This window comes from Protomyctophum parallelum (assembly GCF_964188405.1).
Source record: "Protomyctophum parallelum genome assembly, chromosome: 1".
Taxonomy (NCBI): Eukaryota; Metazoa; Chordata; class Actinopteri; order Myctophiformes; family Myctophidae; genus Protomyctophum; species Protomyctophum parallelum.
Genome location: NC_139697.1, coordinates 101257218 through 101283717, shown reverse-complemented (window position 1 = coordinate 101283717; position 26500 = coordinate 101257218). Strand labels below are relative to the sequence as shown.

Below are 26500 nucleotides of genomic sequence, written 5' to 3'. Positions count from 1 at the left end.
TCTCTCTCTCTCTCTCTCTCTCTCTCTCCCCCTCACTCTCTCTCCCCCTCTCTCCCCCCTCTCTCTCCCTCATAAAACATGTCCCCACAAGAAGGTACAGATGTGTTCACTGTTTTGTGAGTAATTACTGTACATGATTACGGTACTCATCAAAACACGTATCCTCCAGCTGTGTGTGTGTGTGTGTGTGTGTGTGTGTGTGTGTGTGTGTGTGTGTGTGTGTGTGTGTGTGTGTGTGTGTGTGTGTGTGTGTGTGTGTGTGGAGAGAGAGAGTGACAGAGAGAGAGAGAGAGAGAGGATCCAGAGCTGAGGTCACAGTTCATAAAACATTCAGATCGGGGTCGGGGGTCAGAGGATTCGGGTTACAACAGGTCCAAAACACACAATGTCACAAATGCAAAACGTTGCATTTGTAACGAGAGACCGTTTCTGATGTCTCCTGAAGTACGGCAATACAAAGACGTGCACACTGACACGTATGCAGTGCATGGCGTGCAGTGCGTGCGTGCGTGTGTGCAGTGCGTGCGTGCGTGTGTGCAGTGCGTGCGTGCGTGTGTGCAGTGCGTGCGTGCGTGCGTGCGTGTGTGCAGTGCGTGTGTGCGTGCGTGCATGCTAACCTCCTCTTCCCACACGCTGGGAACTGGACTCTTGATGGGACTGGAAGAATGACTGAAGACTGACGAAGACTTTCTATTGGTCACCTGAGAGAGAGAGAGACAGACAGACAGACAGACAGACAGACAGACAGACAGACAGACAGACAGACAGACAGACAGACAGACAGACAGACAGACAGACAGAGAGACAGAGAGGGGGGATGGAGAGACAGAGAGAGATTTTCTAATTTTCATTATGCTTTAAGTAGCATGTGATGTGTCATGTGACGTGTCATGTGACGTGTCAAACTAGGGAGTTTCATGATTCTGAATCCATTGCAAAGCATTAGTTTTTGCACGGAAGACACCACTTCGGCTAAAAACGGCCATCATAACCGTAATCACAAAATGTGATGAGGTCAGCATATTTGGGCAATTTAGCCCAATTAAGGGAGAGTTTTTCGTGCAAAACAATGTTTTGGAATGGATTCAGAATCATTACCACTCTATAGAATAAAGTTATTGAATGTCAGTCATAATTTTGTATAAATAATATATATATATATAAAGGTTCAGTCAGACAACTCACGAATAGGCGTAAAAGCCAACCAGAAATCATGTTCCAGTGTTCAACAACAAAAAAAACACAATTAAATCGCTAATCACAACTAATCGTCACACAGAATGTGGTGACAGCCCTAACATGCTGTACTAGACGGACACGCATCGTTCTATAGATTGTTTTCATAAATCTTTAATCCTCCTGTTCTTTATCTTTAATCCTCCTGTTCTTTCTCCTTGCTGCTCCGCTCCTCTTTTTCTCTCTCTCAAGAAACGCCCCAAAAGAAACCTAAACGCTTTGCCGACGCTACAAGTTGCAGCCGCGTGTGAGCGTCATTTCCATCCACCAGCTGTATAAAAACCCAGAGGAGACGGCCTGGACTAGGACTAGGACCAGGCCTGGACTAGGCCTGGACTAGGACTAGGCCTGGACTAGGACTAGGCCTGGACTAGGCGCTTTCTTGCCACGTATATAAAACCACTGTCTAATAACAACAACAACAACAACAACAACAACAACAACAACCACAACCACAACGTGCTCTCTTGTCCTCCACACTCACGTCGTGGTGCCTGTAGACGACGTCAACGTCGTCGAGGCTGCTGCTCACACTGACCCTGGTGGGCAGGGGGGCCAGGCTGACCCTGCTGGGCAGAGGGGCCAGGCTGGGCAGAGGGGACAGGCTGCAGGGCAGGTTCTGGTAGTTCTGGTAGTTGAGGTACTGCTGCTGGTTCTGCAGGTACTGCTGGTTCTGTTGCAGGTACACTGGACTCACCGCCGGACCCACCGGATTCACCGGAGACAGCATCATGTAGGAGACCTGCTGCAGTGGGAGAGAGAGAGACAGCATCATGTAGGAGACCTGCTGCAGTGGGAGAGAGAGAGACAGCATCATGTAGGAGACCTGCTGCAGTGTGAGAGAGACAGCATCATGTAGGAGACCTGCTGCAGTGTGAGAGAGAGACAGCATCATGTAGGAGACCTGCTGCAGTGTGAGAGAGAGACAGCATCATGTAGGAGACCTGCTGCAGTGTGAGAGAGAGACAGCATCATGTAGGAGACCTGCTGCAGTGTGAGAGAGAGACAGCATCATGTAGGAGACCTGCTGCAGTGTGAGAGAGAGACAGCATCATGTAGGAGACCTGCTGCAGTGTGAGAGAGAGAGACAGCATCATGTAGGAGACCTGCTGCAGTGAGAGAGAGACAGCATCATGTAGGAGACCTGCTGCAGTGTGAGAGAGAGACAGCATCATGTAGGAGACCTGCTGCAGTGTGAGAGAGAGACAGCATCATGTAGGAGACCTGCTGCAGTGTGAGAGAGACAGCATCATGTAGGAGACCTGCTGCAGTGAGAGAGAGAGACAGCATCATGTAGGAGACCTGCTGCAGTGTGAGAGAGAGAGACAGCATCATGTAGGAGACCTGCTGCAGTGTGAGAGAGACAGCATCATGTAGGAGACCTGCTACAGTGTGAGAGAGAGACAGCATCATGTAGGAGACCTGCTGCAGTGTGAGAGAGAGACAGCATCATGTAGGAGACCTGCTGCAGTGTGAGAGAGAGACAGCATCATGTAGGAGACCTGCTGCAGTGTGAGAGAGAAACAGCATCATGTAGGAGGCCTGCTGCAGTGTGAGAGAGAGACAGCATCATGTAGGAGACCTGCTGCAGTGTGAGAGAGACAGCATCATGTAGGAGACCTGCTGCAGTGTGAGAGAGAGACAGCATCATGTAGGAGACCTGCTGCAGTGTGAGAGAGAGACAGCATCATGTAGGAGGCCTGCTGCAGTGTGAGAGAGACAGCATCATGTAGGAGACCTGCTGCAGTGTGAGAGAAACAGCATCATGTAGGAGACCTGCTGCAGTGTGAGAGAGAGAGACAGCATCATGTAGGAGGCCTGCTGCAGTGTGAGAGAAACAGCATCATGTAGGAGACCTGCTGCAGTGTGAGAGAGAGACAGCATCATGTAGGAGACCTGCTGCAGTGTGAGAGAGAGAAACAGCATCATGTAGGAGACCTGCTGCAGTGTGAGAGAGAGACAGCATCATGTAGGAGACCTGCTGCAGTGAGAGAGAAACAGCATCATGTAGGAGACCTGCTGCAGTGTGAGAGAGAGACAGCATCATGTAGGAGGCCTGCTGCAGTGAGAGAGAGAAACAGCATCATGTAGGAGACCTGCTGCAGTGTGAGAGAGAAACAGCATCATGTAGGAGACCTGCTGCAGTGTGAGAGAGAGACAGCATCATGTAGGAGACCTGCTGCAGTGTGAGAGAGAGACAGCATCATGTAGGAGACCTGCTGCAGTGTGAGAGAGACAGCATCATGTAGGAGACCTGCTGCAGTGTGAGAGACACAGCATCATGTAGGAGACCTGCTGCAGTGTGAGAGAGAGACAGCATCATGTAGGAGACCTGCTGCAGTGTGAGAGAGAGACAGCATCATGTAGGAGACCTGCTGCAGTGTGAGAGAGAGACAGCATCATGTAGGAGACCTGCTGCAGTGTGAGAGAGAGACAGCATCATGTAGGAGACCTGCTGCAGTGTGAGAGAGACAGCATCATGTAGGAGACCTGCTGCAGTGTGAGAGAGAGACAGCATCATGTAGGAGACCTGCTGCAGTGTGAGAGAGAGACAGCATCATGTAGGAGACCTGCTGCAGTGTGAGAGACACAGCATCATGTAGGAGACCTGCTGCAGTGTGAGAGAGACAACTAGAATTGGGAGCGTACCTATGTTCCCCAGGTTCAAAGTCAAAGTCAAAGTCGTACGATTTGTCACACACGTTACCGCGGTGAAATTTGTTCTCCGCATTTGACCCATCTCTCTTGGAGCGCTGAGCTGCAGCCGTGCCACGCTCGGGAATCATTTGATTAGTAGATTTGCCCCCCCCCCCCCCGATCCAACCCTTTGATGCTGAGTGTCAAGCAGGGAGGCATTGGGTTCCATTTTTACAGTCTTTGGTATGACCCGGCCGGGGATCGAACCCCGACCTCCCAGTTTCGGGGCGGACACTCTAACCACAAGGCCACTGAGCTGGTTTGCATGGTGGGTATGCAAAAAAGGTTCTTTGTTCCCCACTTAGAATAAACCTAAACCAGAAACCTAACCTATAGTAATTTTAGTAAGACTAAAAGTATTTTAGCAACTTTGTCTTAGTGTTACTTTTAGTAGCAAATTGTGATTTAAGCTCAGTCTTTGAACAATCCATTGAACTTTAGGCCTGCCTATAGGCTACTTAAACTATCTAGTCTTAGCCACCTAAAAATAACACTGGGATAAAATAAAGTAAAACCTAATTGCTCAGACTCTTCAACAAAGATGGCAAAAACAAACATTCTTTGTTCTGTACTTTACATATAGAATTGTATAGTACAAAACACTGAAGTTCTTAAACCAGAAACCTAACGCTAACCCTAAACCCTATGGTAAGTGGGTTACCTCATCATCATACTTCACCAATCACAATAAGGCATCGTCACTTTTCGAGGGGTGCTAGCCCCTCCTATATACAGCTTTTGTCCGCACAAAATGTCCGCAAAACACAAACATTAAATGCTATTGACAATGAAGGGAAACTTTACGTCATCTTTGTCCCCACACGACTCATATTTGCCTTCGACAATGAAAGGAGAAATTAGGCAACAAAATAGGATACATTCATCTAGGGGTCATTGTCATGAAAATGTTTGAGAACCAGAAAGCCGTTAGGCTTGTTTTAATTGTGGTCCTCTTGGGGAAAGGGGAAGGGGAGCAACAGACAATAACAGTACAATACAGACAAAAAATAAAATACCTTTTGTATTTTGCCAGGAGGCAAAAAACTAAAACAGGACAAATCCGTAAAAACTGACCAATAAAACTGGATTTATTTTCTTTTTTTCCCTTATTTATTTCAGTTGTGCTATTTATCACTACACTATAGAAGTCAGTATACTAAAATAAAAATTAGGACATGTTATCGGCCAGCCATCTTTTTAAGGGAACTTGAGGGGTATGATGTTGAGAGACCCGAAACCCTGTTGACCTCAGGATACATCACTGAGGATACGTCCCAGGTGAAACCCTGTTGACCTCAGGATACATCACTGAGGATACGTCCCAGGTGAAACCCCGTTGACCTCAGGATACATCACTGAGGATACGTCCCAGGTGAAACCCCGTTGACCTCAGGATACATCACTGAGGATACGTCCCAGGTGCATCCATGACCTCAGGATACATCACTGAGGATACGTCCCAGGTGAAACCCCGTTGACCTCAGGATACATCACTGAGGATACGTCCCAGGTGCATCCATGACCTCAGGATACATCACTGAGGAAACGTCCCAGGTGCATCCATGACCTCAGGATACATCACTGAGGATACGTCCCAGGTGAAGCCCTGTTGACCTCAGGATACATCACTGAGGATACGTCCCAGGTGCATCCATGACCTCAGGATACATCACTGAGGATACGTCCCAGGTGCATCCATGACCTCAGGATACATCACTGAGGATACGTCCCAGGTGCATCCATGACCTCAGGATACATCACTGAGGATACGTCCCAGGTGAAACCCTGTTGACCTCAGGATACATCACTGAGGATACGTCCCAGGTGAAACCCTGTTGACCTCAGGATACATCACTGAGGATACGTCCCAGGTGCATCCATGCCATGTTTTTTAGTTCTGAGTGTTTGCGTAAACACAAACATTGTTGTAAACACAGACACTGAACTGAGGACAAAAGTGATGACGCAAATTGCGATTGGCCGGAATGAGATGTATCATAGAGCGCGCCCCGCACAATTTAAACAACATTTGATGTAATAAGCACTTTAGATTATATTTATTTATCTGAATTTATGTATTTATGTATTTTTTTCATTTTTTTATTGGGGGTGTAATAATTAAGTGTATTAATTAAGTATTACACTTGTTTACACTTGTTCAATTCATCAAAACATTTAGAGACGTACAAATAGACACTTCTATATAGTCAAAGAACAGGAATTCATCATAAAATTCCTTAAAATTCCATAAAATTATAAAGTTTAGAAAAAACTCACCCCGAAAGTGAAGCCAACTCACCAGGGGTGAGATGTCTTCACTTTCGGGGTGAGTTGTCTTCACTTTCGGCCACTTTCGGGGTCTGACTGAATATGTACCTATATAGTCAATGCTTTTGGGTCTTTTACCGTGTTCAGGTATTCAGCAAATGCATATTCTCTTTTTAGTGAGTTGTCCAGTATTCTCTGGCAACACTGACTGACCTGTTGTTGTTGCTGCACCGGGATCAGCTGCTGCTGTTGCTGCACCGGGACCAGCTGCTGCTGTTGCTGCACCGGGACCAGCTGGTAGCCGACGGAGCCGACGGAGGCCCCGTTCACCGCGGCGTAAGACGCGCCGTTCACCGCCGTGGTGTATTGCACCGCCGGCACGGTCCGGTACGACGTCACACCGGGATCCGATGACACGCTGATGGTCCGGTATGACGTCATGTTGTTCATCATGGTGGACAGTGAGTGGACGGACCGACAGACCGACCGACTGACGCAGGTAACAATGAATAAACTGACAATAAAAACAGAAGAAGTCCTGTCAAAGTGACCGTCCCGTCCTCAGGAGAGCTCCGGTTAAACCATGGACTGGAGCATGAGTAAAGAATGGATCGTTTAAAAGGTGTTAATTGAAGTTTATATTGTTTTTTGTGCAGAAACGGATAAAAACAGAGTTGAACACAAACGGCTCCCAAACAAACACCTGCAGAAGACGGAGGAGCAGGAAGAGAGTCTGCTGGGCTCTGCTGCTGGGCAGCGTCTAGTGAACAGATCTAATGAACAGATTTAAGGCTTCCGGTGGACGATCTCTTCAAAATAAGAGTACCCTCTAGAGTATTGAAAAAAAGTTTAATTTGCACATTAAAACTACAAATTAAGCATTTAAATGATGCTATATGATGCTATAAGACACACATTATGTTTCTGTGTAAAAATAAGTAATTAAATCATTATAATAATAATAATAAAGTTATCTAAATGGATAAATGCTATTCACTGGAGTGCATGGACTTTATAAAGTGGACACTGGACAAAAGACGGCTCCGCGAGGCAACTATCTGGACATACCCACGCGTTCGGGGAGATGTCCTCTACCACACCCCACTCTCCGCTAAGCGGGAGAGGTGTAAAATTCACAGCAGCAGCCCTTCTACTGTGGTCAAGGCTGACAAAAAGTACCGTTTCCGGACCCAGAATGGACACTGGACAAAGAGGCCTCCGCGAGGCAACTATCTGGACATACCCACACGTTCGGGGAGATGTCCTCTACCACACCACACTCTCCGCTAAGCGGGAGAGGTGTAAAATTCACAGCAGCAGACCTTTTACTGTGGTCAAGGCTGACAAAAAGTACCGTTTCCGGACCCAGAATGGACACTGGACAAAGAGGCCTCCGCGAGGCAACTATCTGGACATACCCGCACGTTCGGGGAGATGTTCTCTACCACACTCCACTCTCCGCTAAGCGGGAGAGGTGTAAAATTCACAGCAGCAGACCTTTTACTGTGGTCAAGGCTGACAAAAAGTACCGTTTCCGGACCCAGAATGGACACTGGACAAAAGACGGCTCCGCGAGGCAACTATCTGGACATACCCACGCGTTCGGGGAGATGTCCTCTACCACACCACACTCTCCGCTAAGCGGGAGAGGTGTAAAATTCACAGCAGCAGCCCTTCTACTGTGGTCAAGGCTGACAAAAAGTACCGTTTCCGGACCCAGAATGGACACTGGACAAAGAGGCCTCCGCGAGGCAACTATCTGGACATACCCACACGTTCGGGGAGATGTCCTCTACCACACCACACTCTCCGCTAAGCGGGAGAGGTGTAAAATTCACAGCAGCAGACCGTCTACTGTGGTCAATGCTGAAAAAAGTACCGTTTCCGGACCCAGAATGGACACTGGACAAAGAGGCCTCCGCGAGGCAACTATCTGGACATACCCACACGTTCGGGGAGATGTCCTCTACCACACCACACTCTCCGCTAAGCGGGAGAGGTGTAAAATTCACAGCAGCAGACCTTTTACTGTGGTCAAGGCTGACAAAAAGTACCGTTTCCGGACCCAGAATGGACACTGGACAAAAGACGGCTCCGCGAGGCAACTATCTGGACATACCCGCACGTTCGGGGAGATGTCCTCTACCACACTCCACTCTCCGCTAAGCGGGAGAGGTGTAAAATTCACAGCAGCAGACCTTTTACTGTGGTCAAGGCTGACAAAAAGTACCGTTTCCGGACCCAGAATGGACACTGGACAAAGAGGCCTCCGCGAGGCAACTATCTGGACATACCCACACGTTCGGGGAGATGTCCTCTACCACACCCCACTCTCCGCTAAGCGGGAGAGGTGTAAAATTCACAGCAGCAGCCCTTCTACTGTGGTCAAGGCTGACAAAAAGTACCGTTTCCGGACCCAGAATGGACACTGGACAAAGAGGCCTCCGCGAGGCAACTATCTGGACATACCCACACGTTCGGGGAGATGTCCTCTACCACACCCCACTCTCCGCTAAGCGGGAGAGGTGTAAAATTCACAGCAGCAGCCCTTCTACTGTGGTCAAGGCTGACAAAAAGTACCGTTTCCGGACCCAGAATGGACACTGGACAAAGAGGCCTCCGCGAGGCAACTATCTGGACATACCCACACGTTCGGGGAGATGTCCTCTACCACACCCCACTCTCCGCTAAGCGGGAGAGGTGTAAAATTCACAGCAGCAGCCCTTCTACTGTGGTCAAGGCTGACAAAAAGTACCGTTTCCGGACCCAGAATGGACACTGGACAAAGAGGCCTCCGCGAGGCAACTATCTGGACATACCCACACGTTCGGGGAGATGTCCTCTACCACACCACACTCTCCGCTAAGCGGGAGAGGTGTAAAATTCACAGCAGCAGACCTTTTACTGTGGTCAAGGCTGACAAAAAGTACCGTTTCCGGACCCAGAATGGACACTGGACAAAGAGGCCTCCGCGAGGCAACTATCTGGACATACCCACGCGTTCGGGGAGATGTCCTCTACCACACCACACTCTCCGCTAAGCGGGAGAGGTGTAAAATTCACAGCAGCAGCCCTTCTACTGTGGTCAAGGCTGACAAAAAGTACCGTTTCCGGACCCAGAATGGACACTGGACAAAGAGGCCTCCGCGAGGCAACTATCTGGACATACCCACACGTTCGGGGAGATGTCCTCTACCACACCACACTCTCCGCTAAGCGGGAGAGGTGTAAAATTCACAGCAGCAGACCGTCTACTGTGGTCAATGCTGAAAAAAGTACCGTTTCCGGACCCAGAATGGACACTGGACAAAGAGGCCTCCGCGAGGCAACTATCTGGACATACCCACACGTTCGGGGAGATGTCCTCTACCACACCACACTCTCCGCTAAGCGGGAGAGGTGTAAAATTCACAGCAGCAGACCGTCTACTGTGGTCAAGGCTGACAAAAAGTACCGTTTCCGGACCCAGAATGGACACTGGACAAAAGACGGCTCCGCGAGGCAACTATCTGGACATACCCGCACGTTCGGGGAGATGTCCTCTACCACACTCCACTCTCCGCTAAGCGGGAGAGGTGTAAAATTCACAGCAGCAGCCCTTCTACTGAGGTCAATGCTCAAAATTGGCATTGACATGAAATCACTGGCCTATAACATGCATTGCAAAGTAATACTAATTATTTTGGTAATTACTGGTGTTTGAACACTAATGTCTGCATCAATGACAATGGTAATGTCATTCACTATGTAGATGGGCCATTAACAGTAATAGTTTATTTTTACAGTGCTGTGTTTATAGTACATTCCTCCAAACCCTCTTTCTGGCTGGGCGGTGCCCAGGTATAGATGAGGTGACAACGATCGTTATATATATATAGTGGCCCTCTCCATAGCATTACATTTATGAAAGAATAAAAGAATACAGACAAGGCTTTGAAAGTTAGAAAAAAAATACCTTTTAATTAATCATTAATCATTTCTCATTCACTGTTACACAGAAGAAGAAGAAATCATATCAATAATGATCATCACAATCAGAAATAAAATGCTCATTTAAAAGTTTCCAAATCCCTACAATATTTGTTTTTAAACATCACAATTTGTCTTAATGTGGACTGAGAAGCTACTTTAATAGTTAGTAGTTACAGATTTGATCAATTTACTGCATGTGTGTGCGCATCTGTGTTAATACAGCAAACATTATTCAAACACATGCAAAACATGCAAAAACTACAAAGTCAATCAGTGCAAACATCACTCAAAAGTACAAAATGGTACTATAAGTGCAACGTACCTATAAGTGCATACATTACTCAAATGTATAAAAAGGTAAGACGTGCAATGTACCAATTAAGTGCAAACGTTACTCAAAAGCTTAGGTACAACATGCAATGTACCTCAATGCAAACATCACTCAAATGTATATATGGTACAACATGCAATGTACCTAAGTGCACACATCACTCAAATGTATAAAAAGGTAGCCTATAGTGCAAAGCATCACTGCAAACATAAAGTGCAAACATTGTACACACACACACACACACATAAATTGATCAAAAGTTAGATGTACTTTTAAAGCAAAACCAGCTCAGTCCAAACATTTCAAACGTTTGTTTTTAGAAGATCACAGTAAGCACTATTGGATTAAATCACGTGGGGACGTGTCATTTGGCGTCCCTCGCATCCTCCATTGGCGGCGAAGTTCTCCTACAACATATAAGACAGATAAAACAGAGCCTTTTAGTGCAGTGCAGTACTTAAACTATGTACTCAGAGCAATACATTTTTTCCTGTCAGCTCATACAATACACAATCTCGCTTTTCAGTCTCTGTTTGGTAAGTGTTGAGAGTGTGGTGTGGTAGAGGACATCTCCCCGAACGCGTGGGTATGTCCAGATAGTTGCCTCGCGGAGCCGTCTTTTGTCCAGTGTCCATTCTGGGTCCGGAAACGGTACTTTTTGTCAGCCTTGACCACAGTAAAAGGTCTGCTGCTGTGAATTTTACACCTCTCCCGCTTAGCGGAGAGTGTGGTGTGGTAGAGGACATCTCCCCGAACGTGTGGGTATGTCCAGATAGTTGCCTCGCGGAGGCCTCTTTGTCCAGTGTCCATTCTGGGTCCGGAAACGGTACTTTTTTCAGCATTGACCACAGTAGACGGTCTGCTGCTGTGAATTTTACACCTCTCCCGCTTAGCGGAGAGTGTGGTGTGGTAGAGGACATCTCCCCGAACGTGTGGGTATGTCCAGATAGTTGCCTCGCGGAGGCCTCTTTGTCCAGTGTCCATTCTGGGTCCGGAAACGGTACTTTTTGTCAGCCTTGACCACAGTAGAAGGGCTGCTGCTGTGAATTTTACACCTCTCCCGCTTAGCGGAGAGTGTGGTGTGGTAGAGGACATCTCCCCGAACGCGTGGGTATGTCCAGATAGTTGCCTCGCGGAGCCGTCTTTTGTCCAGTGTCCATTCTGGGTCCGGAAACGGTACTTTTTGTCAGCCTTGACCACAGTAAAAGGTCTGCTGCTGTGAATTTTACACCTCTCCCGCTTAGCGGAGAGTGGAGTGTGGTAGAGAACATCTCCCCGAACGTGCGGGTATGTCCAGATAGTTGCCTCGCGGAGGCCTCTTTGTCCAGTGTCCATTCTGGGTCCGGAAACGGTACTTTTTGTCAGCCTTGACCACAGTAAAAGGTCTGCTGCTGTGAATTTTACACCTCTCCCGCTTAGCGGAGAGTGTGGTGTGGTAGAGGACATCTCCCCGAACGTGTGGGTATGTCCAGATAGTTGCCTCGCGGAGGCCTCTTTGTCCAGTGTCCATTCTGGGTCCGGAAACGGTACTTTTTTCAGCATTGACCACAGTAGACGGTCTGCTGCTGTGAATTTTACACCTCTCCCGCTTAGCGGAGAGTGGAGTGTGGTAGAGGACATCTCCCCGAACGTGTGGGTATGTCCAGATAGTTGCCTCGCGGAGGCCTCTTTTGTCCAGTGTCCACTTTATAAAGTCCATGCACTCCAGTGAATAGCATTTATCCATTTAGATAACTTTTATTATTATTTAATTACTTATTAGTAATTTAATTACTTATTTTTACACAGAAACATAATGTGTGTCTTTACAATAACTGTAATGTAATAATAATACTAATTGTTATAATAGGTGTATTATTTCTTGATGAAATAGGAACCTTTATTGTTTGGATAGGAACCTTGCTTATACAAGTGCGTGACGCACGGTTCCGCACGGTGCCTGTTGTTGGTTGCACCTCTCGCACGGTACCTGTTGTTGGTTGCACTAGACTGAGCTGACAGGTTGTTTATTACTACTCTTAGCACGGGACTTTATAATAAACTATTGCCCGGCTGGGCTAAACTACAATCCTTGTTGGGTGATTCTTAACGAAAAGAACACACTTTTACACTAATAATGTAACGTAATAGTTATTTAATTAACGAATTAAAATATTATTTTATTCTGAAGGCAACCGAATGTCTTAAATCTGCTAGCTCTCAGAGCGGAAGTCTTAAATTTGCTCATTAGACGGAGCCCTGCTGCTGGAACACTGTTGCCAGGTCTGGGAAAACAAGCCCCCCCCCCCCCCCCCCCCTCCCCCCCCACCTCCTCCACCTCCACCAAAAATAATAATAAAGCGCCTGTTATTTTTTATATAATAGAAATGTATAATTGTGCGTCTCTAAATGTTCTGATGAATTGAAAACGGTGGACCCTGAGCATTACCCAAACAAGGGTAATGCTTTATCAGTTTTGTCATCCACAGTAAACAGTCTTTGTAGTTGTGCTTTCATGTGAAATTCTGCAAACTGTTAATAAATACTTCAATCAATCAATCAATCAAGGGACAGGCATGGGCAATCTGAGAACCCATCGTCAAAATATAAAGCCCTCTTTTCCTTTGAATTTGACAGGTGGGTCAACATTGTATTGTTTTTGTTGTTTTATTTGAGAGCGGTGGTTCAGGGTCCTCCATTTTCAATTCATCATTTAAAGACTAAATACTAAATATATAGCCTACTTCTATGAAAAAAGGAAATGATCATTTAGGCCTACAGTTTAAATTGATGTAGTAGTTGATTAGAGACGGAAAACAAGTCCAAAGTCGCTTTTACTTATAATAAGCAGACTTGGCAACACTGCAACTGGACTTTATGGACATACCCTCGGGGCGGGGACTCCGCCTCCTCCTGCTCTCGCCAATGGGAGCTGTAGAAGGTGAGACGGCGACATCAGCCGGCCAAACGCACACATTACATCACAACAGTTGACCCAAAGTGCTTTCAAATGGAAAGTCTGAACGTTTGACTGTAAACAAAACAAACGGGCACTTGAATGTCTATATGGATATTTACACAACATAAAATGTATAAATGGCTACACCACTCCTTGTTCAATTCATCAACAAAATGATACATGAAAGGTTCTCAAATAAGTGGGCTTCAGGGACAGGGAGGGACCACGTGTCCTTATGTGGACGTTTTGAGAGGGTTCCATAAATATAGACTAAACTGAGACAATTAAAGTTATACTTACAATTCATTACCTACAAAAATGACAATTTAAAGCGTGTTAAAGATTTTATATTGCCAAAGCAAATAAAAAGTCTCCTGCCCTATACTTATAAGGTTGTGTAGCTCTGTACATATTGGAAAGATATTGTATAAAGTTAACTATATGATAATTAATTCCTACTTTATACAGCAGTAATTTATTGTATAGCCAACTAAAGGCTAACTCTGTAAAAAAAAATGTTTGAATGAAAGTTTTGGCAGTGTTGTGGGAAATATGAAGACTCAAATCTATATAGTATATTGTTCCATGCTATAGTCTGTTTGGTTGTGTCTGTGAGCAACGACACCTTGGCCTGAAAGCCTGTCTTAATCCAATCAACCCTTTGATCAAGCTGGGTCAGGGGCAGCGGTGGCCGAACGGTTTGCGGAGCGGTCTTGATATTGGAAGGTCGCTAGTTCGTATCCCCGGGCCGGCACGTTAAAATTACCACCGCTGAAGTACCCTTGAGCAAGGCACTGAACCCCTACCATGAAATGTTCTATGAGCAGGGCCTGGCTGTAAACAAGTTCTTGAGCCCTGGGTAAACATGGTAACTTTGCTTTTGCTGTAAATAATTTGATTATAGCATATCTACAAGCTCCCAACGCCACGCGTTGTGATTGTCGTTCTGAAAGGGGGAGGGACTGTGACGCTCTATTGTGCAAAAGGATGCCAGTTTAACAGATTAAATGTAATCAGCAGGGCGCAGCAGGGAATTGAACCCCATCCCAGTAAACCAGGAGCTCCATGCCTGTGCCAAAGTGCTTAGTTTGCGATGCAACGCAAAAACCTACCCTAGTAGGAGCCCTACCCTACCAGCCCTACCCTACCAGCAGCAAAGAATACAAAAACAGATACTTACCGTGAACCATCACGTTCTTCTGCAAATGACAGGCGGTGTCCACAAGTTAGGTGAAATGGTGAAATGTGAAATGGTGAAATGACGGAACCGGACGAAATTGTGGCAGTCGACGCAAAATACGCAACGCAAACGAACGCAACAGCAGGCAGCCCGACGCAACGCAACCGCAGGAAGCCGGAACGCAAACGAGAGCAACACCATCAGTTCCCTGCAGACCCAGAACCACACCAGCGACAGCAAAGGACAATAAACAAGATTTGTACTCACTGCGCAGCAAGCAGCTCTTCACAGCAGCAGCAGCTATAGCGTACAGTTCCTACCTTAATGTCTTGTGCAGGGAGGGGGGGGCATCCGACTGGGACACTTCACATGGGCTCCAGGGTGGGGGTCCTCGGAAGCCTAAATTGGTGGGGCTGTGGGGCCCACGGACATGGCTCATCTCAGGGTCCAGGGCTTGGTGCAGTGACTCTTCTTCATATTCTGGAATTACATAAAGAGAAAAGATAAGTGTCATGTAGGCCTACATCACATTAGAAATGTGGGTATAGCCTTGTCAGCCCCCACAACCCACATTTTACAACTTAACATCCCTCCCCCAAGCTTACTTTTTTAATATATTTCCCCCCCAACTTTGGAAATATGTTTTCCCTTCAGCTTTGAATGAACGTTGTATTGCGTTTGTGACAATACCAATTTTATATTGAAACATTTCTAGAGGCTCACATGGTTGAAGATGAAGTGTTAGCATGTTTAACCAAATGGACCCTTACAGCTCTCAGTGTACAAATGGAACCAAATGGACCCTTAAAGCTCTCAGTGTACAAATGGACCCTGTCCACTGTCTGAAGAGTTAAGAGATCTTGAAATGCAAGAGTTTGAATGCCAGTCAAAATGACACTATGAGCCATATTGGAACAGTTACCTTAACTCTGGTTATAAAACATAACTCCACATCTCAGTGGCATTCATTCACAGATCAAGTTACCCAAACGGAATCAGTTCAAACAAAGCTAAAGGTTTAAGTTTAACATTTAGTTACCTTCTTGCTACAGCCAGACGGTGTGTAACTTCTTGTTACAGACCGACCAAACACACACCAGGAAGAACACATCAGAATGCTGTATTCCACACAGCTTTATATAGTTGAGGCCATCACAGGAGACAATCAGCAGCCTGGCTGTTAGCCAATCACACGCAGTCAGTCACCACACTTTTTTTCAATGCAAAGGAGCTTTATTGGCATTGAGAAAACATACGTTTACATTGCCAGGGCAAAAAGCACAATACAACAAATTAACAATACAATCAAAACTAAATGTATGTAATTTGAATTGAAAGTCAGAATATTCAATAAATCAGTGTCACACACACACAGACAGACAGACAGACAGACAGACAGACAGACAGACAGACAGACAGACAGACAGACAGACAGACAGACAGACAGACAGACAGACAGACACACCGAAGCCTGGCGAACGTTATTTAAGAGTTGCTGTGAGTTTGTGTTTGGAAATGAACTGAACCGACTCGTTGTGAGCTTGTATCTGCTCCTTTTCGATGTATAAACTAATATAAACAAATCCGACCCAGCTCTGGTCCATCGCGTTAGAATAGTTAGTTGCTAATATGATGAATTCCTGTTCTGTTCTTTAACTATATAGAAGTGTCTATTTGTACGTCTCTAAATGTTTTGATGAATTGAACAAGGTGGACCCTGTTGTAAACAAGCTAATAATTAATTAGGTCGTCCACTCACAGTTAACAGTCTTTGTATTGAGTTTGTGCTTGAAATGTACTGTAATTCTGCAAACTGTTAATAAATATTTCAGGAGTTAGTTAGTTGCTCAACTGCGCCCCCTACAGATCTCCTCAACAGAAGCTATCCCATTGACCAGGTCTGTAGGGGGCGCAGTTGGATCAACTAAAAAGTAAAAACATTGTGTTTTATTTCCATTCGGTGGAATGTTTACTCTTTCTGTCCAAAACATTGTATTTTAGAGGCGAGGTGAGACTCTCAGCGTAATGCCACTAGAGAAAGAGGCGAGGTGAGACTCTCAGCGTAATGCCACTAGAGAAAGCAGGCTTTCATCATCCTGAAAACCGTCTTTGTTCTAAGTTGCTGAGTGGCTTAAATGAAGTGTATGGTTTTATGTTTGACTAAAAGTCGAGAGGCTCTGCCAGCAACGGCTTGAAGAGTCACTGATAAAGTTCATGTAATACTCCTCCTAAATCAAATCAACTCAATTCAATACGATACGATACGATACGATTACAATTAGGAAAAAATTAATAATCTAATTAATTAGAGGCTTTGTAATGAATTAATAAAAAATACTCCAAAGAACAGCAATGTCCGTGTACCTACAGTATATGGGACTTTAACCTATGTGACTTTAAGTACCTATGAGTACCAGTAAGGGGCGCTGTTGTGCCAGAAACTGAGAGAGAGAGATAGTTAATTGCCTGCTAATGAGAGAGAGAGAGAGAGAGAGAGAGAGAGAGAGGGGAGGGGGGTGTGTGACTTTAACTCATTGGTCGGGAACCCCTTTTGGTGTTTTAAGCAGTACTTTACCATTTTATTGAAAAATAGCAGATCTATATATAAGCTCGTGGCGCTGTGCCGCGCTACGAGCTTGTAATCTGCTATTTTCTTTGAATATATATTCTTTCAGAGTGGATGTTTTTAGCTCAAATCTTTGCTTCTGGGGGGGGGGGGGGGGGAGGGGGTCCCTGGAACAACATGTTTTCAGATGGGGGTCGGCGGCCAAATACATAATAATGTCTGGGGTCCTTGACGTGAAATGTTGACATGAGCACCAGTGATATCGAAACATTTCAGAAATCTGTCATGATTTTGAAGGCCTTTTTAAATGTTGTATAGGGTTCATCTAAATGTCCAATCCACTGGGCCTGACCGGCTTGCAATTTGTGGTAGGCCTATGTTGGTTGAATGCAAACATTTGTCCAGTAAGAAGTGTTGCAAAAACTAAGCGTGATTGATTGATTGATTGATTGATTGATTGATTGATTGATTGATTGATTGATTGATTGATTGATTGATTGATTACTTTATTGAAAAATAAATTTCAAAAGGATAGAGTCACAAGAAAGCCGTTATAGGCTTGTTTCCGTTGTGGTCCTCTTGGGGAAAGGGAGCAACAGTAGAATACAGACACAAACTAAAATATACCTTTGTATTTTAACTCTACAATACAGACACAAACTAAAATATACCTTTGTATTTTAACTCTACAATACAGACACAAACTAACATATACCTTTGTATTTTAACTCTACAATACAGACACAAACAAAAATATACCTTTGTATTTTGCCAGGAGACAAACAAAAAACAAACATGAAACAAAAACACATTTTTTTTTTAACCTTTTTTCTCCATTTGTGCTATTTATCTATTCTACACTAAAAAAGTAAATATACTTAAAATTATGAATTAATTAAAACTGTTTCTTTTTTTTTTTTGGGGGGGGGGGGGATGAACCAGTGTCTTAACCCATTCTGACCTGAGATCAGATTCTAAAAAGTCTTCTAAATCCTGACAGTATTCTGAGTAAAGCTATGTTTCTATGTCAGCCGTTCTTCGATTTTTCAAAAATAGCAGACCTACAAGCTCATAGATCTGATATTTTTCAATAGCATACCATAATGCTATAACACCAAAATGGGTGAATTGTCACCTCCTCTACTACAGGCAGACATTACATAAGTGTCCCCGGGCGGGGGGGTGGGGGGGGGGGGGGGTCACCACACTGCAGCGCTAGAGGTTGCGCTGTACTCTCCTTACGAGGCAGTTAGCTCATTAACGCTAACGTTATTTTAAGAGCTTCCTCTCTGCGACCCGCAGGACTTAAGAGCTTTATCCCTGCTCAGCCCCCCCCCCCCCCCCCCCCTCTCTCTCTCTCTTCCGCTGAGTCTCCTCATTCCGCTCTTCTCCTATTCTCCTTTCCTCCTTTCTGCTGTTCTTCCCTACGTCCTTCATTTCTTTCTTTCTTTCTTTCTTTCTTTCTTTCTTTCTTCGCTTCTTCCTTCCATTTTTCCCGAGCTCCAAAAAAACCTCCCTCGTCTCCTTTAATTCTCCCTTTGCGCGGCGGGTCGACCCGAGGAATACGGGAATCGAACCGGACACCTGTTGTCCCTGGCTGTGTGTCCGATGGTTCTGCTCCTCTATCCCCTGCAGCGCTCAGCGGGGCGCGGATAAGCTGCTTCTGACCGACCACCGCCGCCGCCGCCAAGGAGAATAATCCCAGCGTCCCGCTCGCTCGCTCGCCGAGGCCGACATGGAGCCGTCGCGTCCGCCCACGCTCCGCCTGTAGTCGCTCACCCCGTCGCGTCGGAAGCGTTTCGTCCAAAAGCTCGGGTGTTTGCCGTTATTTTGTTTTGGTCGTCGAGTCCGGGGGGGGCGTCATTATGCACGCTTTAAATTGATTCAAATCGTATTTCATTCGTCATTGATTTGAACCTTTTTTTATTTAGTTTTTTTGTTCATCGTTTTAAAAAACGGTATAAGGCCGATTGAGCTGAACGCCTCGCTGGCGTCGACCTCGCTCTCCCGCCGTTTCGCCGGAGGTGGAGACGCTTCCTGACGGTCAGACGGACATACGGACGGACGGAGGGACGGAGGGACGGACAGAGGTGCACCATGGGTAACCACGGGTCCAACCTGGACGACATCCTGGCGGAGGACATGCACCACTGGTACAACAAGTTCATGCGGGAGTCGCCGTCGGGCCTCATCACGCTGTTCGAGCTCAAGGCCATCCTGGGCCTGAAGGGCATGAACGAGAACGCCCACAGCTACGTGGATCAGGTGTTCCTCACCTTCGACCAGGACGGGGTGAGGAACGCACGCACGCACACACACAACGCACGCACGCTCACACACACACACATCGTGTGTGTGTGTGTGTGTGTGGACAACGCATTATGGCTAAATTGTATCAGCACATGGCTGATAACTGAGATCACATTTATGTTTGACATTGAGTAGGATGTGTGGAGCGTTGTCCAGGGTGTTTTAGGGAAGGGAGAAGAGTCTACGTGTGGAGGGAACATTGTCCAGCGTGTTTTAGGGAAAAGAGTCTAGGACGTGTGGAGCGTTGTCCAGGGTGTTTGGGAGGCATACTATCATCCGACAGAGCATTGCTCCTTTGGAGCAATGCTCTGTCCGAGGTGCGCTGCGGGTCGGGAGAGGGTTGCGGTTAGGTTTAGGTGTCTGCCCCGGGGGAGGTTAGAGTTAGGGTGAGGGAGGAGGTAGGTTGTCGTTCGGACCAATGCTCCGTCGGATGAAAGTATACACTCGGGTGTTTTAGAGAAGGGAGAAGAGGACGTGTGGAGCGTTGTCCAGGGTGGTTTAGAGAAGGGAGAAGAGTCTAGGACGTGTGGAGCGTTGTCCAGTGTGTTTTAGAGAAGGGAGAAGAGTCTAGGACATGTGGAGCGTTGTCCAGGGTGTTTTAGAGAAGGGAGAAGAGTCTAGGACGTGTGGAGCGTTGTCCAGGGTGGTTTAGAGAAGGGAGAAGAGTCTAGGACGTGTGGAGCGTTGTCCAGTGTGTTTTAGAGAAGGGAGAAGAGTCTAGGACATGTGGAGCGTTGTCCAGGGTGTTTTAGAGAAGGGAGAAGAGTCTAGGACGTGTGGAGCGTTGTCCAGGGTGTTTTAGAGAAGGGAGAAGAGTCTAAGACGTGTGGAGCGTTGTCCATGGTGTTTTAGAGAAGGGAGAAGAGTCTAGGACATGTGGAGCGTTGTCCAGGGTGTTTTAGGGAAGGCCAGAAGGGTTTTGGTGGGATTGGATCAGTCTTTGAAGATATGGGGGTGCCATATGCCTTTCAATGCATTGAAACATCAATTCAACACAGGTGTTATCAGCACCAGTGATACTATTTACTTACATGGTGTTGTTAATTAGCACCAGTGATACTATTTTTTACCAGGTGTTTACCAGGTGTTTACTTTACCAGGTGTTTACCAGGTGTTGTTAGCACCAGTGATACTATTTACTTGGAAGACCATTGAGAGCAACCTCTCTTTTTCAAGGACCCTTCTAGTACAACATGATCACAATATCAGATACAAAACACAATACAAATTTAAATAAAGTGCACTATAACGAACGACAACTAAATCATCATACTGCAGACACATAATCAGGGCTACACGAAGCAGGTGCAGCCCTTATGAAATGCATCCTCAAGTTGTCCCCAAACTATTTCATGTCAAGGACCCCCAAATTGACACTAATGAGCCCCGCGGACCCCCATTTGAAGAGATATGCCAGGGACCCCCCCCCCCATAAGAGAAGATCTGTACGGCTCTAGCAGTGATTCAGGGACCCCCCATAAGAGAAGATCTGTACGGCTCTAGCAGTGATTCAGGGACCCCCCCCCCATAAGAGAAGATTTGTACGGCTCTAGCAGTGATTCAGGGACCCCCCCCCCCATAAGAGAAGATCTGTACGGCTCTAGCAGTGATTCAGGGACCCCCCATAAGAGAAGATCTTTACGGCTCTAGCAGTGATTCAGGGACCCCCCATAAGAGAAGATTTGTACGGCTCTAGCAGTGATTCAGGGACCCCCCATAAGAGAAGATCTGTACGGCTCTAGCAGTGATTCAGGGACCCCCCATAAGAGAAGATTTGTACGGCTCTAGCAGTGATTCAGGGACCCCCCATAAGAGAAGATCTTTACGGCTCTAGCAGTGACTCTCAACCCGTTTCATTTCAAGGACGCCACAGTTTGACATGCATTACTCTACGGACCCCCATTGCCATTTATATCTCTGAGACCCCCCAATTTATATTGTAAAATAAATGTTAATTGTATTCTCTGAGAGTGCACAAAACTACAAACTCCATCTGTGCAGTTACAGACCCAATAAGGGTCCATTTGGTCCCAAACTATCATTTAGCTGGGGACTCCCTGGACCTCCCTCAAGGACCCATGGGAACTTTGGGAACCACTTCCCTGAATGTCTCTATATGGAGACCAAACTGATCCAGTTTCAGGCAGTCCTGGAGTTTGTTCCATTTGTCTGCATCATGGGGCACACACATGAAAGCCGTCTTTCCTTGTTCACTGTTCATTTGTGGAGTGATAAATAAGTCTAATGTGTGTCTGTGAGCATGTTTGATACCCCATATAGTTGTCACAAATGTGCCACAGTGAGCCAACATGCAAGATATCAGCACCCTGACTCTGTTGGACCAGAATGGAACAGAGCCTCCATTAGTATCATTGGTAAGCTGCCTCAATACATCCCTGAGGATAATTGAAGATAGTTTTTCCCCCAAAATAAGTCCAAAAGGGTGAAGATCCTCTCAGCACGCACCTTTTCCCCCACAGCTGGCTATCATGCTGTTAAATGACAAGTGACAATTAAACCCATTTTGGGGCGGGATTCGGGAACCCCTTTTGGTGTTTCAAGCATTCTGTTATACTTTAGCTATTGAAAAATAGCAGATCTACAAGCTCATAGCTACGAGCTTGTAGGTCTGCTATTTTGTAAACATCTTAAAAATGCGGCACAAATCTTTGAATAGGTATATATTGTTTCAGAGCAAACGTTTTTCTTTAGGCCTAAATGGGTTAAGTGTGCAATAACTTTGGGTACTCTGCATTATGCACTTTCTTGACTGATATTCTTGTGTTTTAGGTATTGTATCATGTTTTATTGTTGTATTGGTACCTAAACAGTGCATCTCAGTGACATTAATCTAGAGGCTGAATTTCTTTACAATTTAGCTGCTAATTTGGGAGAAATGTTGTCACCTATAGAAGTGAACCAAAATGTCCATCGTATTCAAAAACATATGCAGTATCTGTAAAACTGATACTCATGCTCTGGTTGGTCGGTCCCCGTTCTAAAACATATGCAGTATCTGTAAAACTGATACTCATGCTCTGGTTGGTTGATCCACGGTCTGTGGTGAAAGTCTGGCAAAAAGAAAATGTCCATCTACAAGCTCCACAACTCATCGCAAAACAGGTTGTAGATCGGATTATGTTTGGCGATCTGTAGAGGGAAATACTATAGTGGCCCCAGTCTAGAGCCCTGAGGACAAGCCTAGTCAACTGAGTACAGAATGATTGATTGATTGATTGATTGATTAATTGATTGATTAATTGATTAATTCATTGATTAATTCAGTCATTGATTCATTAGATGAGGGCTTCAGGTGGTCCTCCTCAGTGCACTCTTAAAAGAGAAATTGACTTTCATAATCACTGTGACCTGATCTGGTGACAGAGATATTCTTAGACAGTGACGTTAAGTTTAATTTCTGCTCTGTTCCAGTGAAAATCTCACTTTTTAAAGCCTATATTGTACTCCGCTGTACACAAAGCCCTGATGCCCACTTGTGGCGACACTACAATAAGGGGAAGCCTGTAAAAAAAGATGACAGCTGTGGCCTATAATGACTGCATGAGACTGCTGCTCAGAGCCCCAAGATGCCGTAGTGCAGCAAGTAAAATGTTTGTAGAAGTAAATGTACCATGACTTGCCCTGCCTGTGCTACGAAACCTCATGTATAGATAGATGTATGTGCAGGTTAACAGGCTCTGTGAACAGCATCATTGTATAGATGTAAACCTCATGTATAGATGTATGTATGTGCAGGTTAACAGACTCTGTGAACAGCATCATTGTATAGATGTAAACCTCATGTATAGATGTATATATGTGCAGGTTAACAGACTCTGTGAACAGCATCATTGTATAGATGTAAACCTCATGTATAGATGTATGTATGTGCATGTTAACAGGCTCTGTGAACAGCATCATTGTATAGATGTAAACCTCATGTATAGATGTATGTATGTGCAGGTTAACAGGCTCTGAGAACAGCATCATTGTATAGATGTAAACCTCATGTATAGATAGATGTGCAGGTTAACAGGCTCTGTGAACAGCATCATTGTATAGATGTAAACCTCATGTATAGATGTATGTATGTGCAGGTTAACAGGCTCTGAGAACAGCATCATTGTATAGATGTAAACCTCATGTATAGATAGATGTATGTGCAGGTTAACAGGCTCTGTGAACAGCATCATTGTATAGATGTAAACCTCATGTATAGATGTATGTATGTGCAGGTTAACAGGCTCTGAGAACAGCATCATTGTATAGATGTAAACCTCATGTATAGATGTATGTATGTGCAGGTTAACATGCTCTGTGAACAGCATCATTGTATAGATGTAAACCTCATGTATAGATGTATGTATGTGCATGTTAACAGGCTCTGAGAACAGCATCATTGTATAGATGTAAACCTCATGTATAGATGTATGTATGTGCATGTTAACAGGCTCTGTGAACAGCATCATTGTAGCACCTTTCCAACCCTGCTAAGAGGTCTATAAGCTGTGCAGCCACTAGTGGCCTTCTAGCCTTATGTGTACAGTACAGACATAAGTCCCCCTTGTTTGTTTATGCATCGTTTATTTATAGTTTGTTTACTTGTACAGATACGGTATCAGCAAAAGTATCGGATCGGCCCTTATTTGTCATATCGGGTCATATCGGTATCTGTGAATATGCCAGTCTAACCACCGATCCGACACAGGGGTAAGGGGTTTACACTATGGCAGGTAAATATAATGTTGGCCAAACTGCAAGTGCACATTTGAGTGAGGAGTCTGCTATAAACACAACACGAGATATATAGCTAGATAGGTATAAACACAACACGAGATATATAGCTAGATAGCTATAAACACAACACCAGATATATAGCTATAGATAGCTATAAACACAGCACCAGATATATAGCTATAGATAGCTATAAACACAACACCAGATATATAGCTAGATAGCTATAAACACAACACCAGATATATAGCTAGATAGCTATAAACACAACACCAGATATATAGCTAGATAGCTTTAAACACAACATGAGATCACGACACTGTTATCTGTATTCGGTATCTGCTAACACAGAAATTGAGGTATCGGGATCGGATCGGAAGCAAAAAAAAGTCTATCGGGACATCCCTACGTTTGTGTTTCTCTGTTTTATGTGTACAGTACAGTACAGTACAGTACAGTACAGTACAGTACAGTACAGTACAGTACAGTACAGTACAGTACAGTACAGTACAGTACAGTACAGGCAGAGGTTGTGCCAAAAGGATAACACAACAACTCCCCAGGGGGGTTGTTGGACTCCCCTCTGAGAGTCTTGAATAAAGGTTGAATTGAGTTTGTTGATGGCATTCTTTCCCAGCACCGGAAAGTTTGTTATCCAAATACAACCCAAATAAGTGACCTCTTCTTTACTTGGGTGTTAAATTCATACACATTTTTGTCAAGCAACTGTAGGCTATAATTATGTATTCAACTGTAGGCTAACTGTATTCAACTGTAGGCTATAATTATGTATTCAACTGTAGGCTAACTGTATTCAACTGTAGGCTATAAATATGTAGTACAACAATGTGCAAACACAGCAGCAAGATTTGTGAGTTGCTGTGATAGGAGAAGGATATCAAATGGAACACAACCACCGTAAAGACTAATCATTGTGTATATGCCTGCACTATACCTGCATCGAGTGATCTTGAACATAGAAGTTGATCTATTGAAGAATCTGACAAAGTACATAATTTTTGTTTTTGTTTTGATTGTATTGCTGTATTGTTGTACTGTTCTTTCTGCTTTGGCAATGTAAACGTATGTTTTCTCATGCCAATAAAGCCCTTTGAATTGAATTGAATTGAATTATTCATCTGTAGGCTAACTGTATTCAACTGTAGGCTACATGTATTCAACTGTAGGCTACATGTATTCAACTGTAGGCTATAATTATGTATTCTCGTCAGGCTATATGTATTCAACTGTAGGCTACTGTATATGTATTCTCCTCAGGCTATATGTGGAGACAGTCACTTTCTATTGGCTCACCGACTAATGGGCTTAGAGGAGAGAGCACGTTAAGTCAGGCCAACAGCTAACCCTGACCCTGGAGGATTCCTGATCTGTGTGTGTGTGTGTGTGTGTGTGTGTGTGTGTGTGTGTGTGTGTGTGTGTGTGTGTGTGTGTGTGTGTGTGTGTGTGTGTGTGTGTGTGTGTGTGTGCGTACAGGTGCACGAGCGTGCGTGTGTGTGTGGGCATGCGTCACTCATCCAGGTACAAGAGGTGACATGTTGGAAGCAGGCTATACAACAACGACAGGCCTACAATATGACAAGATGTGTTTGACCCGTTCTGATGGGATGTTATACTTTAGCTATTGAAAAATATCAGATCTACAAGCTATTAGCACGCCACTCTATTAGCTTGTAGATCTGATATTTTTGAAAAATGCGTCAAAAATGCGGCACAATTTTTTTGAATATATATTCTTTCAGAAGGTCTTTTTTTATTTTGACGTCAGGCCAAAATGGGTTAACACATGTTTTAACGTTTAATTGGATTACTAAACGTTGATGATGCTGATAATAAAATATACTGTTGTACGAGAAAATGTGATGGTCAGGTCATGGAGGTTTATGGTTATATCTCCAACTCAGACAAGCTTCTGTGGAGTTTATAGTCCAGTCAGTTTATAGTCCAGTCAGTTATAGTCCAGTCAGTTTATAGTCCAGTCAGTTTATAGTCCAGTCAGATTGATTTGTAAACAGCCTCTCAGAGACATGCATGAGTACATTTAATCCATTTTGTGCGGGAACCCCTTAGGTGTTTTAAAGCATTATGTTATGCTTTAGCTATTGAAAAATAGCAGATCTACAAGCTCGTAGCACGGCACCGAGTGCCGCGCTATACGAGCTTGTAGGTCTGCTATTTTTGAGTGGTGCAACACTCCAAGGACAGCAATGTTCGTGTTCACCTCTGTGTTCTCCTATGTGACGTTAACCC

General features: G+C 45.0%; 2 protein-coding genes across 2 annotated transcripts in view; one reads left to right on the top strand and one right to left on the bottom strand.

Annotated features, from left to right (window-relative positions):
- pof1b (POF1B actin binding protein) overlaps positions 1 to 6707 on the bottom strand; it is a 98362-nt gene extending 91655 nt beyond the window's left edge. The window contains exons 1-3 of the mRNA XM_083761477.1: positions 6415 to 6707; positions 1721 to 1981; positions 618 to 701 (exon numbers count right to left, since the gene is read on the bottom strand). Of these exons, the coding sequence (XP_083617603.1) occupies positions 618 to 701; positions 1721 to 1981; positions 6415 to 6654 (585 nt within the window). The 5' untranslated portion in view covers positions 6655 to 6707. The remainder of the gene's footprint in view (positions 1 to 617; positions 702 to 1720; positions 1982 to 6414) is intronic.
- A 12578-nt stretch (positions 6708 to 19285) lies between these two features.
- LOC310856198 (guanylyl cyclase-activating protein 1-like) overlaps positions 19286 to 26500 on the top strand; it is a gene marked incomplete at both ends in the record, with an annotated part of 21516 nt that continues 14301 nt past the window's right edge. Inside the window, one exon of the mRNA XM_083761468.1 lies at positions 19286 to 19480. Within this exon, the coding sequence (XP_083617594.1) occupies positions 19286 to 19480 (195 nt within the window). The remainder of the gene's footprint in view (positions 19481 to 26500) is intronic.